At 47.9% G+C, this 14179-nt stretch overlaps 1 protein-coding gene across 2 annotated transcripts in view; it reads right to left on the reverse strand.

The window, feature by feature from the left end:
- RBBP6 (RB binding protein 6, ubiquitin ligase) overlaps positions 1-14179 on the reverse strand; it is a 30102-nt gene that overhangs the window by 5444 nt on the left and 10479 nt on the right. For both annotated transcript variants that reach the window (XM_048493716.1, XM_048493718.1), the window contains exons 5-16: positions 9551-9595; positions 7154-7242; positions 6912-7008; positions 6174-6313; positions 5237-5409; positions 4072-4175; positions 3533-3828; positions 2189-2276; positions 2043-2103; positions 1889-1946; positions 851-1222; positions 435-536 (exon numbers count right to left, since the gene is read on the reverse strand). In XM_048493716.1, coding sequence (XP_048349673.1) covers positions 435-536; positions 851-1222; positions 1889-1946; positions 2043-2103; positions 2189-2276; positions 3533-3828; positions 4072-4175; positions 5237-5409; positions 6174-6313; positions 6912-7008; positions 7154-7242; positions 9551-9595 — 1625 coding nt within the window. The remainder of the gene's footprint in view (positions 1-434; positions 537-850; positions 1223-1888; positions 1947-2042; positions 2104-2188; positions 2277-3532; positions 3829-4071; positions 4176-5236; positions 5410-6173; positions 6314-6911; positions 7009-7153; positions 7243-9550; positions 9596-14179) is intronic.

The following is a 14179-nucleotide window of genomic DNA, read 5'->3' on the forward strand; positions in this document are numbered from 1 at the left end:
ATGGCAACCTCCCTGATTGGTAGATCACAAATGGCTTTGGAAACTCTGAAACTTTCAGAAGAGACCGCCAAGAGACAACAGGAAAAGTGCAGACACTGAGCCGGCCATGCAGACCTAGGGACTGTTACTAGTCACCAACCAACGTGCCTTCCCTGAAAGCCAGGAAACCAACTCCTTAAAGGAACCCAACTATTCAGCCCCTGAAGGCAATGCTGTCAACTGATGAAGACTGCACCCTTCCTCAGCAACCAAGGTTCTACCTGGCCGGCTGCATTTTCTACTGCCTACTCCCACCAGGAGCTGCACTTTAAAACTTCAGGCCCTGCAACTTCTTCCCTCCCTAGGAAAGGGGCATGGGGTGCCAGGGGTCAAGGGGCAGTTTCCATCTCCCAACAAACGGATACAGGGATCGTAACCCCCCCCGCCCCAATTACCGGGAATAAGAACGCCTGCGCTCCTTCTGGATTTTTTTGTATTCCATCAGTTCCTTAGCAAAATCATTTGTAAACTCATCAAGTTTTGACTTTTTCTTTTCCCTGGCAAAATAATAAAAGAGATTGTGATGTGATACAACGCAAGTGAAAATTGTTACAAAGGTGTTAAGAAAAACCACACCAGCTTGAACAAGCATGCAAATGAGAAACAAACATGCTACTGGATCACAAAAGAAAAAGCCAGCCAGGGACTCCTCGAGGTGTTTTGTTAGCAGAACAGCTTTCTAGGTTATTTGGGTGGATGGTGAAAATCAGCATTTGCAATCTCTCGTGATATGTCATTTGTTCTCACGACAGTTCAACATTCTACGGAAGAATGAAACATAACGGAACTTCATTTGCAGCCAAATACTTACTCCTCTTTTAGTCTCCGTTGCTCTCTGTAAAACTCCTCCCTAGATAGAGGAGGAGGTTGTGTCGTTGGGATGGCATTTGAGTGAGCCGTTGGCACGGATGTTGGTACCCAAGGTGTTGATATGTTTGCTGGAGCTGGGGGGTATCCCGGAGGGGGAACTGTGTACCCAGCAGGTGGAGGCTGACCCGGTGGAAACTGAGGAGGAAACTGTGGCGGAGGCACCCCCGGTGGAAGAGGAAGTGCATGGGGGGGAGGCGGGTACAGGGGGGGAGGCGGAGGCGGCACGGGCACAAACACTTGGGTGGAGGCTGGAAGTGTTGGGGCCTGAGTCCTTTGTGTGCGGTCACTATGCGGGCGTCCTCGGTTTGAACTTCTAAAGAAACCCAAAAACATGTTGTCACTGAGTGTTACACTTGTCCCTGGACTGCAAGAAAGGAAAGGAAAATGGACCTCTGAAGCAAATGCCCCTCCTCAGCTGCACAGCGCTCTCTGAGCCCCCTCCCTCCCTAGCAGGCTCCCGACCCCTCCGCTGCCACAAGGCTTCCTGAGCACTGACTAAGGGTGGTGCTCCCTCACAGACTCTTCCACGTGGCACTTTTGGGTTGCTGCTGGTCTTGCTGCCAAGACGCCTGAAGTCGCAGCCTTCTTCACTGCCTTTTCCCCAGTTCAGTGAGAGCTCTGCAGCCTTGACATGCCAGGCACACCCAGGACGACAGTTCAGGCCAAGGCCCCCTCCTGGGGTCTGGGTCTCTTGTGTCCCTGCCTACGGAAGGCCATCCCAACATCTGGATGGAGGCTGGCTCCTCTTTCCAATCCAGCCCAGACAACACCTATCGCTGCCTGTGGCCACAACCCTTTTAGCACCCAGCGTGATTCCCAGCTGTCCAATTCCCACAAATGCTTTTGCTTCGACAGTAGAGACAGACGGAAAAGCTGCCTTTGCAAGCTACCCTCTCCCTATGCTGACACTGACATGTTCTCAGCAGGCTTGTAACACTCTTCAGAGAATGAGAAAAATGCACTTCAAAAGCATACTTACGGCTCCCAGCCAGACCGGCTGCCTGCAGAGCGAACAGGGTTAGGTCTCATTGGCTGACCTGAGGTAGGCAGGGAAGAAAGAGGTGCTGTTAATACACTGAAACACACCTGGACACCAATGCAGAAGTCTCATGACCGAATCAGGAGCCACTTACCCATGGAGGGGATGGAATGCCCATGAGGGCCCAGCTGCCCCAGCACAGGAACCTGATAGCCCTGGGTGGGGGGAAGAGAGGGAGCAGAATGAGAAGCTGCGGCTGTGCACAGGACAAAACAACATTGCTCTCGAAACGAAGCCTACCTTCTCCTCCATCACAGTATTAACAGACAACGAGGAAGGCGGCTTTGAGTGCTCTGAGGCAGCCGCTGGACCTATACCGTCACCCTCCCTGGCATGAAAGAGACAAAATTCAAGGTCAGGAATTGCCAGGAACAGGATTCAAAGCATGCTGATCCCACAGATCTGCCACCCTGAGCCCTTTTGGGAATGGGGTGGGGGTAGAAATATGAAAAATAAATAAAACAAATATAATGCCAATATCTGTCTGTCTAATCCAGGGGTAGGGAACCTGCGGCTCTCCAGATGTTCAGGAACTACAATTCCCATCAGCCCCTACCAGCATGGCCAATTGGCCATGCTGACAGAGGCTGATGGGAATTGTAGTTCCTGAACATCTGGAGAGCCGCAGGTTCCCTACCCCTGGTCCAATCTATCCTATTAAATTTGTATCCTGCTCAATCCCAACCATCGTTGGCCTCTGAGCAGCTTACAAAATCTAAAACAAGAAAATACAATAAAATGTTACAATAAATAATATAAAACTTCACCTTGAGTCTAAGGATGACATATATAAAAAGGCCAAAAAAGGGGGGAAAGAGGGGAGAGGGTGCCCAGCAAGACACCAACAACCAAAACCAGTAGCTGGAATCAGTGGTTGAATAAATTTGGCCTCAACCAAATGCCCAGTGGAACATCTTGGCCTTGCCTTCTCTACAATTCCAGGCACAGTTCTGCTTAATCCACCTCAAAATCAGGCAGTCAAGAAGCAGCTAAAGTGGTCAAAAGGGCGAAATGCCTTCCCTGCAATGGTCAGTGTGGGGTGACGCTGCAGCACAGACGCATTTTGGGCTGCTGCCAGCGCATCCTGAGCCCCGTGATGGCGTGAAGCCTCTCGGCCCAGTTTGCACACACACACGCAGTGGAACTGTGCTGCTTGCAAAGCCTCCAGAAGCCCCGAAAGACGTGGTAACTCCCCGTGCCTCTGCTAAATTCGGCAGTCCTTTACAGCAGGGCTCCCCACAAGGGGCTGTGCACGCCATGGTGCCTACCGATCCCTTCTCTGGGGCACGCCAAGTGTGTTCAGACAGTGGGTGGGCCCAGGGAGGATTTTTGCCCAGCAAGGCTTCTGATTGGCTGTGTGGATTTTTAAAACATTGCTTTTGCAAACCATGGATCTGCACTCTGTTACTGAAGTGAAGCTGCGGCAGCCACTTTGCAACTGGATCTGCCTCTTGAGGAAGCCATTTTGCAGCTGTGTCCACCGTGCCATGGGAGAATTCCAAATGTGCCCACAGCCTCAAAACGGCTGACAATCCTGCACAGGACGAGCCACAGGCGGCTACAGTCCTGGGCAAGCTGGCTTACCGGAACAGTCCTTCAGGTTTGTCTGGGTGAACAGCCATGGATACGGAGGCCGGGAGGACCTCTCCGGCAGCCGGATTGATGGGCAGCGCTGCTGTGGCTGATGCCAGCGGCAAGGCAAGAGGTGCAGCGGCATGACCAGGAGCAGAGGAGGGGGGAACCATCAGGGGGTCTTGCTGCCTTGACATGCCTGCCCTCGGCATGGAAGGTGCGTTCCGTGAAGCCGTCTGCCGAGGGGGCTGGGGTTGCTTGCGCAGCCGTTTCGTGTAGCCAGTTTCGTTCTTGAAATTATTGACAGCCTGACAACGAAAGGAATGGATCAGCCTCCCATCCAGCCCCAAACACTCTGATTCTGCTGACAGGGCAATGAGATAAGGGGCCAGAACAGTGGAGAGGTCTGTGGGGTCAAGCAAGCACTCTGGAACCTGCTGCAGGCCCCTTCAAAGGGCACCCCTCCAACTCAAGTCAGCAGGATGGCTCAAAATGACAAGACAGGGACGGGGAGGGAACTCACTGACACCTGGAAGAGTGACTGAAGTTACCTGGCGCAAAAACTTGTTGGCAATTAAAGCATCAGGAGACACGTCTGTCTGGTGACAAGTTGGGCAGGTGTGTTCCTCCGATTCCAGGAGGGCTGTTCTGATACCTGTGAATAATTGCAGCATGACATGTAGAATTTCTGCAGTGCGCATCCGTACGGCACAGTGCCGAAGCCTGCCAACAGCAGCTGCCCCTAAAAGCCTCCAAATAATATTGTAACTGGAAGGCCGTGCCAGCAGGGATGCCAGGAGAGCTTGGAACTGCAGCAAGCGCCTCCTTCCATTTCCACGAAGCCTTTCTCTGTGGACACCTCACTTAGCTGAAGGGAGCGCTGGCATCCCGTGGAAGATGACCATCCCAGTGATCCCACACCAAGGCCAAAATCCAAAGGGCATGTGGCCTTCCCCGGGATGTACCCCCTGCCAGCTGAAGTCTCTTGGACTGCTGTTGGTCAGAGGCTCCTCGGGAGAGACATTCACAAACCCTGTCATAAAGTCTTACTTCTTCGAACCCCAGCCTAAGATCACCTTCAAAAGGTGACCCTATTGAATGAAGTGCTAGATGCAGAGAATCAGAAGTTCACTGTAACTGTTAAGACTGCAAACTTAAGGGGTTAATTGACTCCCCTCTCTGATTAAAATCCCCTGTCAGCCTTTTGTGTTCCATTGGCATCTGGTGTCAACATTTCAGAAGAGAGGTATCCATACAGCTTGTTGGTCATTTGACGTGCCCCCCATCAGGGACCACCACATTGTGACTCTTTTGCCCTCAGAGAAACCAGAGAGACTTGAAGGAGCGCATGAGAGACTCACATGCCGTTGCTTACTCCCACCAACTCCCCATCAGAACATGAGTTTCCCAGAAACCCCTGCATCACCAAAGGGCTTCTGGGAAAGTCTCCCATTTTGCAGTAGACACTGTTAGAAGAACCCAAAAACCCAGCTATTCTAGTTATTGTAGCTTCACTGATTTAAAAAAGTCAGTCATGCATCACTCCCTCCATCAGAGCCGGGATTCAAAAACCACATTTGCATAGGAAAGGGGGGAGGCACCCCACACAGACCTACTCCAATCTTAGCTTGGACAACCGAAACGAGTCCTGCATCACATGCAGTCTGTCCGCCCCCCCCCCCCACTTTATGCTGTATGTTAGAACTCAGGACTCACATTCATCGCAATAGCTGTTGCCACAACAGGGAATAACCACGGCGTCAGTCATTATATCTTTGCAGATCAAACACAGCAGCTCATCGGGAATTGGATCGTCCTCTTCTGATGAAGAAGACGGATCTTCCGGCAAGAAAGGGGGCTTTTCTTTCTTGCCAATAGCATAGGCCTCTCTGGGGAAAAAAAGGACGTTTGCTAAAATCCGCTTTGTTTTAAGGAAAGGTAGCTGAGAACTTGAATATACTGACAGTATTACCCCCACATCTCTAACAGGAGACAATAGCTTGACACTGTTCACTTCGGCAAGCTGGCTTAATCTGTCCACAAATTTAGTTTTGAATGTGAGTTCTTATCCTTCTTTTCAGATGGAGCGTTATTAACGACGGCTTTAAGCATTGGAAGCAGATTCAGATGGATACTGTTATGGTAAAGACTGCCTAAATTCTGCAGACAATCAGGTTGAAAAGGCGGTTGTAAGAACCACAGGAAAAAAATCTTCTGAATCAGTCCAGTGAGGGTCCATTTAGTCCAGCCTCCTGCCTCAAACAGTGACCAACCTGCCACCTTGCAGAGCCAACAAACGGCAGGGGGGAAGGGTGTTCTCTTGGTATTGCCAGCTAGCTTTGGTGTTCAGAGGGTGACTGCCTCTGGCTATGGAAACTCCTTTTACCCTCCACAGCTACTCGCTACTGTTGGGCCATCCTCCATGAACCATCCAATCCCCTGGGAAACCCACCGATTCGCATGATCACTTGTGGAGTAAAGTAGAACTTCCTTTGGGTGTTCTGTGCCGATTACCCAGCAGCTTGATTGGGTCTTCCTGCCTCCCCCTAAGTTCTAGCCTTCTGGGATGGGGGGGGGGGGGACGCTTCTCTTTTCAGCAGACTCTAGACGAGACCACCTCTTTGGTCTCTGTGAGGGGCATGTGGGGACTTACGCATCAATGGTCGGGATGGCGTATTTCCCTGTGTTGGTCAACATGGCGCCCTTGGTGGTGGGGTCCTGCACCTCCATCATAAAGCTTCGAGGGATTCCTGTGCTCTTTTTAATCCTGGGAACAGACTCAAAGTTCTTGTCCTGTGGAAGCAAAAGACAGAAATCTCTCAATCGTGCTGCTAAGGGAATATTTGCAAGACTCCTAAGCCACACCCAGTTTTAGGATATTTTCCTTCTTCCCTTGCAAGTTCAAAGATGGCAGCTCGGGGCCTGGCTTGAACAGAGCCGTCTCCTTGTACCTGACACTCTCTGCAGCTTCATTTAAAAAAGGCCACTTAAGCCTGTCACCTCTCGCGGCCACTCCTGTCCTTGGAACACCCAGCCGAGACCGACGGTGGGTTCAGCTACCTTAAAAGTTCTCCTCCTCTCTACATTCAGCATAAATCCTGCGAGGTGCAGGGGCCCCATGCCAAAGCTCAGCACTGAGCATCCCTCACGGGAACTTTGTCTCATGGTGGACAACGGCTCAGCTGCCCTCCACGCGCCCAAAGGGGGGAAACCCAAAGGGGATCAAACGCTTTCCTTCCACCCTACCCAAAGAACACCCAGTAAGCCCAGAAAGGCAACTCTGCCAATCTTACTAGCAGCCGTCCTTCAGAAAGGCAACTAGAAACCAAGAGACAGAGAGCCTACTGATGCGCAAGCAACATAACACTGGAGCTCTCCTCGAGCACCTTACCGCAATGGTTGGGCAGTTCTTGATATAATGGCCAGGTTTCCCACAACGGAAGCAAGTGTATGTCGGTGGAGGCGGACCCGGGGGCTTCTTCATATAACTGAAAGGGTGCAAGACGAGAAGGGCATAGGCCTTTTACAATTTGGTCTGCTTTTTTTTAAATAAGAAAAAAACATGAAACTACATCTGCAAACTGTTCCAAAATAAGCTTAATGTGTTGTGTGTGTGAAATGAGGAATACTTACTTGATCGGATCATATTCGTGGCCAGACTGTGACATCATAGCTTTAATTTTATCTTCTTCGGAAGCATTGGCTTCAGCCAGATTGGCGGTCTGTTCAATAGGCAATCATTTGACACACACATTAGAAACACATTTAAGTCCACCCAGTCAAAGACAAACACCACTCATCCAATCCTGTAAAGAGCAGCACAAAACAGCTAGCTGATGTTGCCTCAAAAACAGCTCTTTCATTTCAGCTTGTCTTGAAGATGTTCCAGGGAGTCCTTACGCCATTACATGATGTTTGTGTGCCTAAGCTGGGAAAAGGGGGGGGGGGGCACCTCTTCTCTGCTAGGGCACTCTAACCCTTAGGCTCTGTTTGTACCTTCTGGAAAGGCCTGTCTCACAGCCCCAGTGTCTTGTGGGAAATCACATGGTCTGGAGTCAAACTGTTTACATGGCTGCCTTCTGTGGTGCCTTCAGGTTAAAAGCCACTGATGTGAGACTCCATCTTCTGCACAGATGTGATGTGGTCTACCATTGCCTCTGTTTAAAAGACAGTGAGATGTAACCCTGGTGCTTCAAAACATGACAAAGGACAGCATCATCCTGAAAAGCGAAGCCTGGGAAACCGCCCCTTGAAGAACTTGAGACATGAAGGAGCGAGCCTTTGCTTGCCTTTCAGATGCCCTTATAAAGAGAGAAAGCATGGAGGACCAGCGAAAGGGATAAACCCAATTCACATTTTGCTAAACAGAAGAAAAGGTGGCACATGCTGTTTTGGGCATGCAGTTTTCAGGACGACTGTCCATTTGAGATGCGAGTGTGATCCTCTTGTGTGAAGCTAACAGTTCCAGAAATCTGGTATCTGTTGAGCTGCATCTACTAGCAGAGATACAAGCAGGGTCTAAGGGGCTAATTCCTGGCTCCTCGGAGATTCAAGCACCTAACATTCAGATCAGTCACACAAATACTTATACATTCATCCACAAAAGCAACCAGCTAGTTTCAACACTTTATTAAACAGTTGATTGAAATACATCATTGTTTTTCTTAACAATCCAGATTGAACAACTATGAAAACCATTCACATTTACAGAAGACTAATTTACAAATACTTTGCTAATTTGTTTGAACCCAAACAGTTTTACAGAACACATCCAATAGCACAAAACATTAGTAGGAATAGACCAAAATTCAATTATGGCATTTAAATACACAATCAGAATAAAACAGAAAACTGTTAAAGACGTCGCCTCCACACACAGACATCCTGCATTGAGAGGTTAAAGTGAGTAACAGTTTTGAACTGCTTTATATGACAGGAGTCTCCATGTGTCAGAAATACTCAGGTTCTCTCTGAAAACTGAAAAGCTGTACACCCCTCTGACATTTTGTTTTCACATCTCAGAAAAATAAAATTGACAAGAGCTTACAGTACTGAGGACAAATTTAAGGACAGCACTAATGGAAACCAAACTTCAGGTAAAATTGTTTGACAAATTCCATATTTGACAGGTGCGTGTCAAATTTCTCAACTTAGCTAGAAAAATTAGGGTTCACTTAATAAAACCCCACCTGTCTTTATTCACACACCAATACAGTATTGGGGGAACGACTGTGGCTAATAGTGTGAATGTTATCAAGTCGCTGTTTTCAGTGGAAGACAAGTGTCATCACTAGTGCTTTCCCAGACAAAGTTACATATTATTGAGCAGAAAATGTAAGCAGTTTCATAGCAAAACATGGCATATACAACAGTTTCGGAAAAAGTCACATGTGCCCATATGCCACACACACACACATTGGTATATTCCTATAAACAGTGAGATACATTTACACAGTCTGTGTTCAAACAAATTAGTTGCATAGCTACTGCCCACTGCATATGCTACAAGGGTACAACTTATCCCATTTGATATGCAAATTATTATTGCTCTACCACTGGCTTGGAGTGCAGAATCCGCAAACCACCGTGTCAAGTGTCCATGTGATATGGAAATACTTCTATTTTGGCTGTTGCACAGAAAGAAATCCTAGGAGTCCATAAATAGCCAAAATATTACCATTCTTCTTTAAAATTGTGTTATTTTTCCACAGCAAAATTAACGGTATGTATGAAAAACGGTAACACAGCTTCAGAAGTGCTTCTTCTTTGTGTCTTGAGGATGAAAACTGCAACATTATGCTGATAAGGGACTCCCCTCCTATCTTCCCATACTGGGAACTACTCTTTACAGGATAGTTAGCAATAAAATACACACATTTTGCAATGCCTAGGAGGTTCAGTATGCTTCACTAAAAAAAATGTTCTGCACCAACGACAAAATATGTCGATCACAGCATAAACACATTTAAAATGCCAAGCAAGCAACAGTTCATTTGGCTATATTTGACAAGAATATATATGTATATATACCTTTGTAAGCTGGGCCAGAGAAATAGATGCAGAAGAGTCATCAATCTGTTCATAAAAAATTAAACACACATTCAAGTTCCACAATCAAAACACAACAACATATTCAGCCTCTACTGCAGTTTTAGCATCTAGCTTGGGTTTATGTGCTTCAGAGAGGCATTTTTCAAAGTATTGTACCTCTTGGGTGTTACCACTGGTAGTTCAGAGCAGTGAGAAGCAGACATAATATTTAGTTCTATGTAGGAAAAGCTAAAAAACTAATGTATTGTCGAAGGCTTTCACGGTCGGATTCATCTGGTTGTTGTGGGTTTCCTGGGCTGTGTGGCCGTGGTCTGGTAGATATTGTTCCTAACGTTTCATCTGAATCTGTGGCTGACATCTTCAGAGGTGTATCACAGAGAGAAGTCTGTTACACCCTGGAAACAAGATCTACCAGACCACAGCCACACAGCCCGGAAAACCCACAACAACCAGCTAAGAAACTAAACTCAGTGGACTCAACTTACTGTGAATTTTATGTTCAGTGGCCAGCATAACTAACTGTCTTTTTACCCTTAGTTAAGTGAGCAATTTCCTCTAAACTAAAAAAAAATCTGAATTCTTGTAATGTATGGCACCCTGAAGAGATTTCTCAAAAATATTTACACAGAACATAGGAAACAGTTTTTCCAGATGCAAATATTTAATTCAGAACAATGTTGGGAAAATTCAGTACACTGCATGCTCTGGAAAACAGTAAACACTGTTCTGAAAGGGAACATAAAGATGCTGATCTCTGTGATCAGAAACACGGGAAAATGTTGACATTAAGTGTAGAAGATTAATATTTACATTTCTTTAAACTGATGTATTTTAAGGGAGCTGAGCACTAAACTAAAGATAAAAATTATTCTTATAGGTCATATGATCTCCAAGACTTGACTATGTCTAAACTACAGTTAGTCTCTCTTTTAATTCCTAGGGGCTGGCATAAAATGGTCTGGAGGGTGGGTAGTATTTTTCAGCTGTGCCACACTCCAGGTTTAACTCAGTTCTGACAGGCAGAGGCGTAGCTCCAAGGGGATGGGGGTGGGCAATTCACCAGGCGTGCGCCCCTGTGGGGGTGCGGCGAGGTCGTTCCGGGGCAGGGGATGCACCAGCGCACCACGTGCTTTCCCCCTTTGCTATGCCTCTGCTGACAGGCCTAGAGACACTGAGCAGAAAAGAGACAACACTTTCACACAACCTGGAATCTCTAGGATTCCTTTGGCAACAGCATGATAGCCAACCTGGCCTGACTGTGTAGGTCAGTTGCCTTCCACTGTCATCAGCAGAGACAGAAGAAGCCATGAGGCAAGTTCGAGCTTTGGGGAACAAAGGAATTGAGATCTGACCACGTGCCACAAAAGCAAACCCAAGAACAAAAATTGCTAAGAAAAGCAGGCACTTTGTTCCCGCGGTGACTGGGTGGGATGCGGCACCGCATGAAGAAAGCCATACTTTGGGAAGCTGGCCTCAAACTAGGTTTTAAGAAAACTATCAGCCACAAGGGTACAGCCGCAGAGCCTTCAGAGGCCCTCAGAGGCCTAGGGCTACCAAAGGAGGTCCAAGAATTAAAAAACCAATTTATCTTTAGGCATAAAAACAAAGACGCATCTACTCTGGCATGACTGAAATCCACACTTCCATCCTTTCCTGCTTACAGACGAGTGGGAACGATGCCTGCCTCGTCTGCAGTGCCCTTTCCCCTCGCAGTCCAGGTCAGCAGGACAGGTCCTGCCTGTTTATTCTAGCGGCATCCCCGAGTGCGGCAGCCCCTTTGATTTCTCCCATTTGAACAAACAGCTGCAATTTTAGCAGGAAAACCTAAGGACGGCCCTGTGGCAAAGAAGAGATGCTCCCAGCCTCAACTAACAGATGCTACAACCGTGAAGGACTGGTAGGGGACATGCCCTCCCCTTCATGCACATCCCACCCAGGAGAACTGGGATGCCAATCTTTCTTGCCAGAGTGCCCCCTCGCCCCCCCAACCTAACACCTCCTAAGATGATAGATGTGCCAGCAAATGGATCACACTTGGCAAGTCTCCCAGAGAGCAAGGCAAGCCCCAGCTTGCTGCCACAGCCTCAAGGACTTCCTTCAGTGCCAAGGTGAGCAAGGTGGACAGGTGTGCAACTGTCTGGCAGACGTGCCAGAGGCTACCTATCCCTGCACTAAACTTAAAAAAATAAAACATAAGGGGTGTTCTTCCTTATTTAGTCACAAGGAAGCATTCCAGGGGAAACAAAGTCAAAATGTGTCCAATACATTCTCAAACCAAATTTGAGAGACCCCCTCCGCAATCCGAGTCTTCCTTTTACTATGTTTTTTTGTCAAGAGCCAGGTAGTAGCTTGCAAAAAAAAAATTAAGAATTAAAATCAATACAGCAAAATAGCTTTTTCCAGAAGGAGACAGCAGTCTGTGGAATGGCAGGAGGACCATTCAGCTGCTGCTTCCAGTGACAACGGGCCCAGGTTTTCTTCTGCTACTATTACATGCAAACACCTCACTTCCTTAGCAAAAGGGAGGCAAAGAGGATATTTGTATCCTGGCTTCTGTCTGCCAGTCTAGACTCTTCTGTTGTTGGTTTTTTTGCCAGCTTTTAAACATCGCTACTTCTTCCAAGAGCCCGGCCAGGCCCTAATCTTGGCATTTTGACAGCGACGGGACCATTTATGCCCCTGCCACCAAGCCACGCCCTCCATCCACAGTTCTGCAAAGGCTCGTGGGCTTTGGATTTCTCACTGCCTTGATTTGTCAGGCACTTGGGAGCCTCCCCCACCCCCCAGATTGGCTCAAGATACTTGGACTGTGGGTGAGATGCATATATCAATGTGCCACACATGCATTTGAGCAGACAGACCACAGGCAAGTGATCCTTGCCTCTGCAATATCATCTGGAGAAAAGAAACACCCAGGCAGTCCACATTAAAGAGGCCTGCGTGTGTGGCTCTGGGATATGGAACTGAAAGCTTTTGTTACCTACAGGAACTGGCCAGGAAAAAGATTATCACACCAGAAACAGGCACAGTCCAAGGACCTGAAAGATTCTAATATTTCCTGTACTGGTTCCAGGTAGAATGCTGAACCAGGTCTGGGACTGTCTGGCACGGACACTGCCTCTCCTAATATTTCCCCCAGAGAGCACTGTGCTCATCAAGTATTATTATTATTATTTATTGTATTTATAAACCGCCCTCCCCCAAAGGGCTCAGGCTCAGTAAGTAACAACTTACTGGTGGTCCCTACCTGGCCCAAATCTGCCTGGCTGTTCTGTGCTGTCGCACCAATCTAGTGGAGAGCTCTCTGTCTCACGAGGGCAGGCCCTGCTGGATTTAGCTCAGTTCCTCAGGGACTATAAGATCAAGATATTCCACCAGGCCTACGGTTGAGGAGAGCAACTGCGTTACTTTAGCTGGTCTCTCTTTTCACCTTTCCCTTCTTTCTGTTTTGTTGTTTATGTGGGTTTTTTAGCTCCCCCCTTCACTGGGTTTCGTTTAAAGGAAGCATATGCCATAGGGTCAGACTAGTAGCTACACAGTTTTTTTAACTGTATGACTTATATATACGTGAACCTCTCTGAGACTGTTTCGGGGGGGGGGGGGGGGGCAGATTACAAATCCAACAAGTAAATAAATTCAGCCCCAAGCTTTTAAACTGCCACTGTCACTTTACACCTCAGCACAGAAGGGCTCAGATACAGACCCAAGGCAGAGGAGCACAGCTCTGCTGTGGCTGAGCAGCGTGAAAGCAAGGGGCTCCAGACCACAGGAGAAAAGCAGGAGGGAGTGAAGGCAACCCAAGGCCAGGGCAGCTTCAATTCTGCCTTAGCTCAGCAGCCACCAAACTCCAGCCCTCATCTTCTCCTGCACACGCTGTGGGCCTCTTTCTCACATGCTGCCTTGGACTTTAAAACAGGAAACAGCAAACTGCTCAGAAGAACAGGGAAAAAACTGTCTTTCCTTTGCTGTCTGGGTAGCAGAGGGAAAGCGTCACCAGGCCCTAGCCTTGGGACATACAAACTTTCACCTGCTCCACAGCTCAGAACAATGCAATTCACAGAGGACTTGGGGAAGGGAGTCTGTGCGTAGCTGACCATCCCACTTTGCCCGAGTGCTAGGGCTCAACCACCCATAACAGTTGTCTCTATAAGATTTAGGACTCCTCACAAAAGGCTGCTGCTCATTGGATACCCAAGCAACTAAGTCTCGTTCCCAGACACAGAAACACTATTCCAAGGGAGCAGAAGTCTACAATTACACCTAAAAGGTTTGGAATCCAAAAATCTGCTTAAACAATATGACTCAAGAAAGACTCCGCAGGACACAGCTCAGGTCCCAGGGTTTGAGAGACTGGTCTGTCCCTCGAGTTAGCATGTGATCTAGACTTCTTTGTTCCCCTCATGCCACCCAGGACTGAATTCCCTACACAAATCAAGGGCTTCATATGCGCAACTGGAAAGAGAAGTAATTTTCTCCTGTTTCTCAGTTGAGATGAGATCCAGGTAAGTCAGCTCAGTTGTTGTCTCCAAGTTTTAAAGCAGGTTTGAAAATGCCCCAGGCAATTTCTGGAAGCAAATCAGAGTTGTCTTTGGATGATGCAACTCCCCT

The sequence above is a fragment of the Sphaerodactylus townsendi genome, linkage group LG04 (assembly GCF_021028975.2).
Source record: "Sphaerodactylus townsendi isolate TG3544 linkage group LG04, MPM_Stown_v2.3, whole genome shotgun sequence".
Lineage (NCBI taxonomy): Eukaryota > Metazoa > Chordata > Lepidosauria > Squamata > Sphaerodactylidae > Sphaerodactylus > Sphaerodactylus townsendi.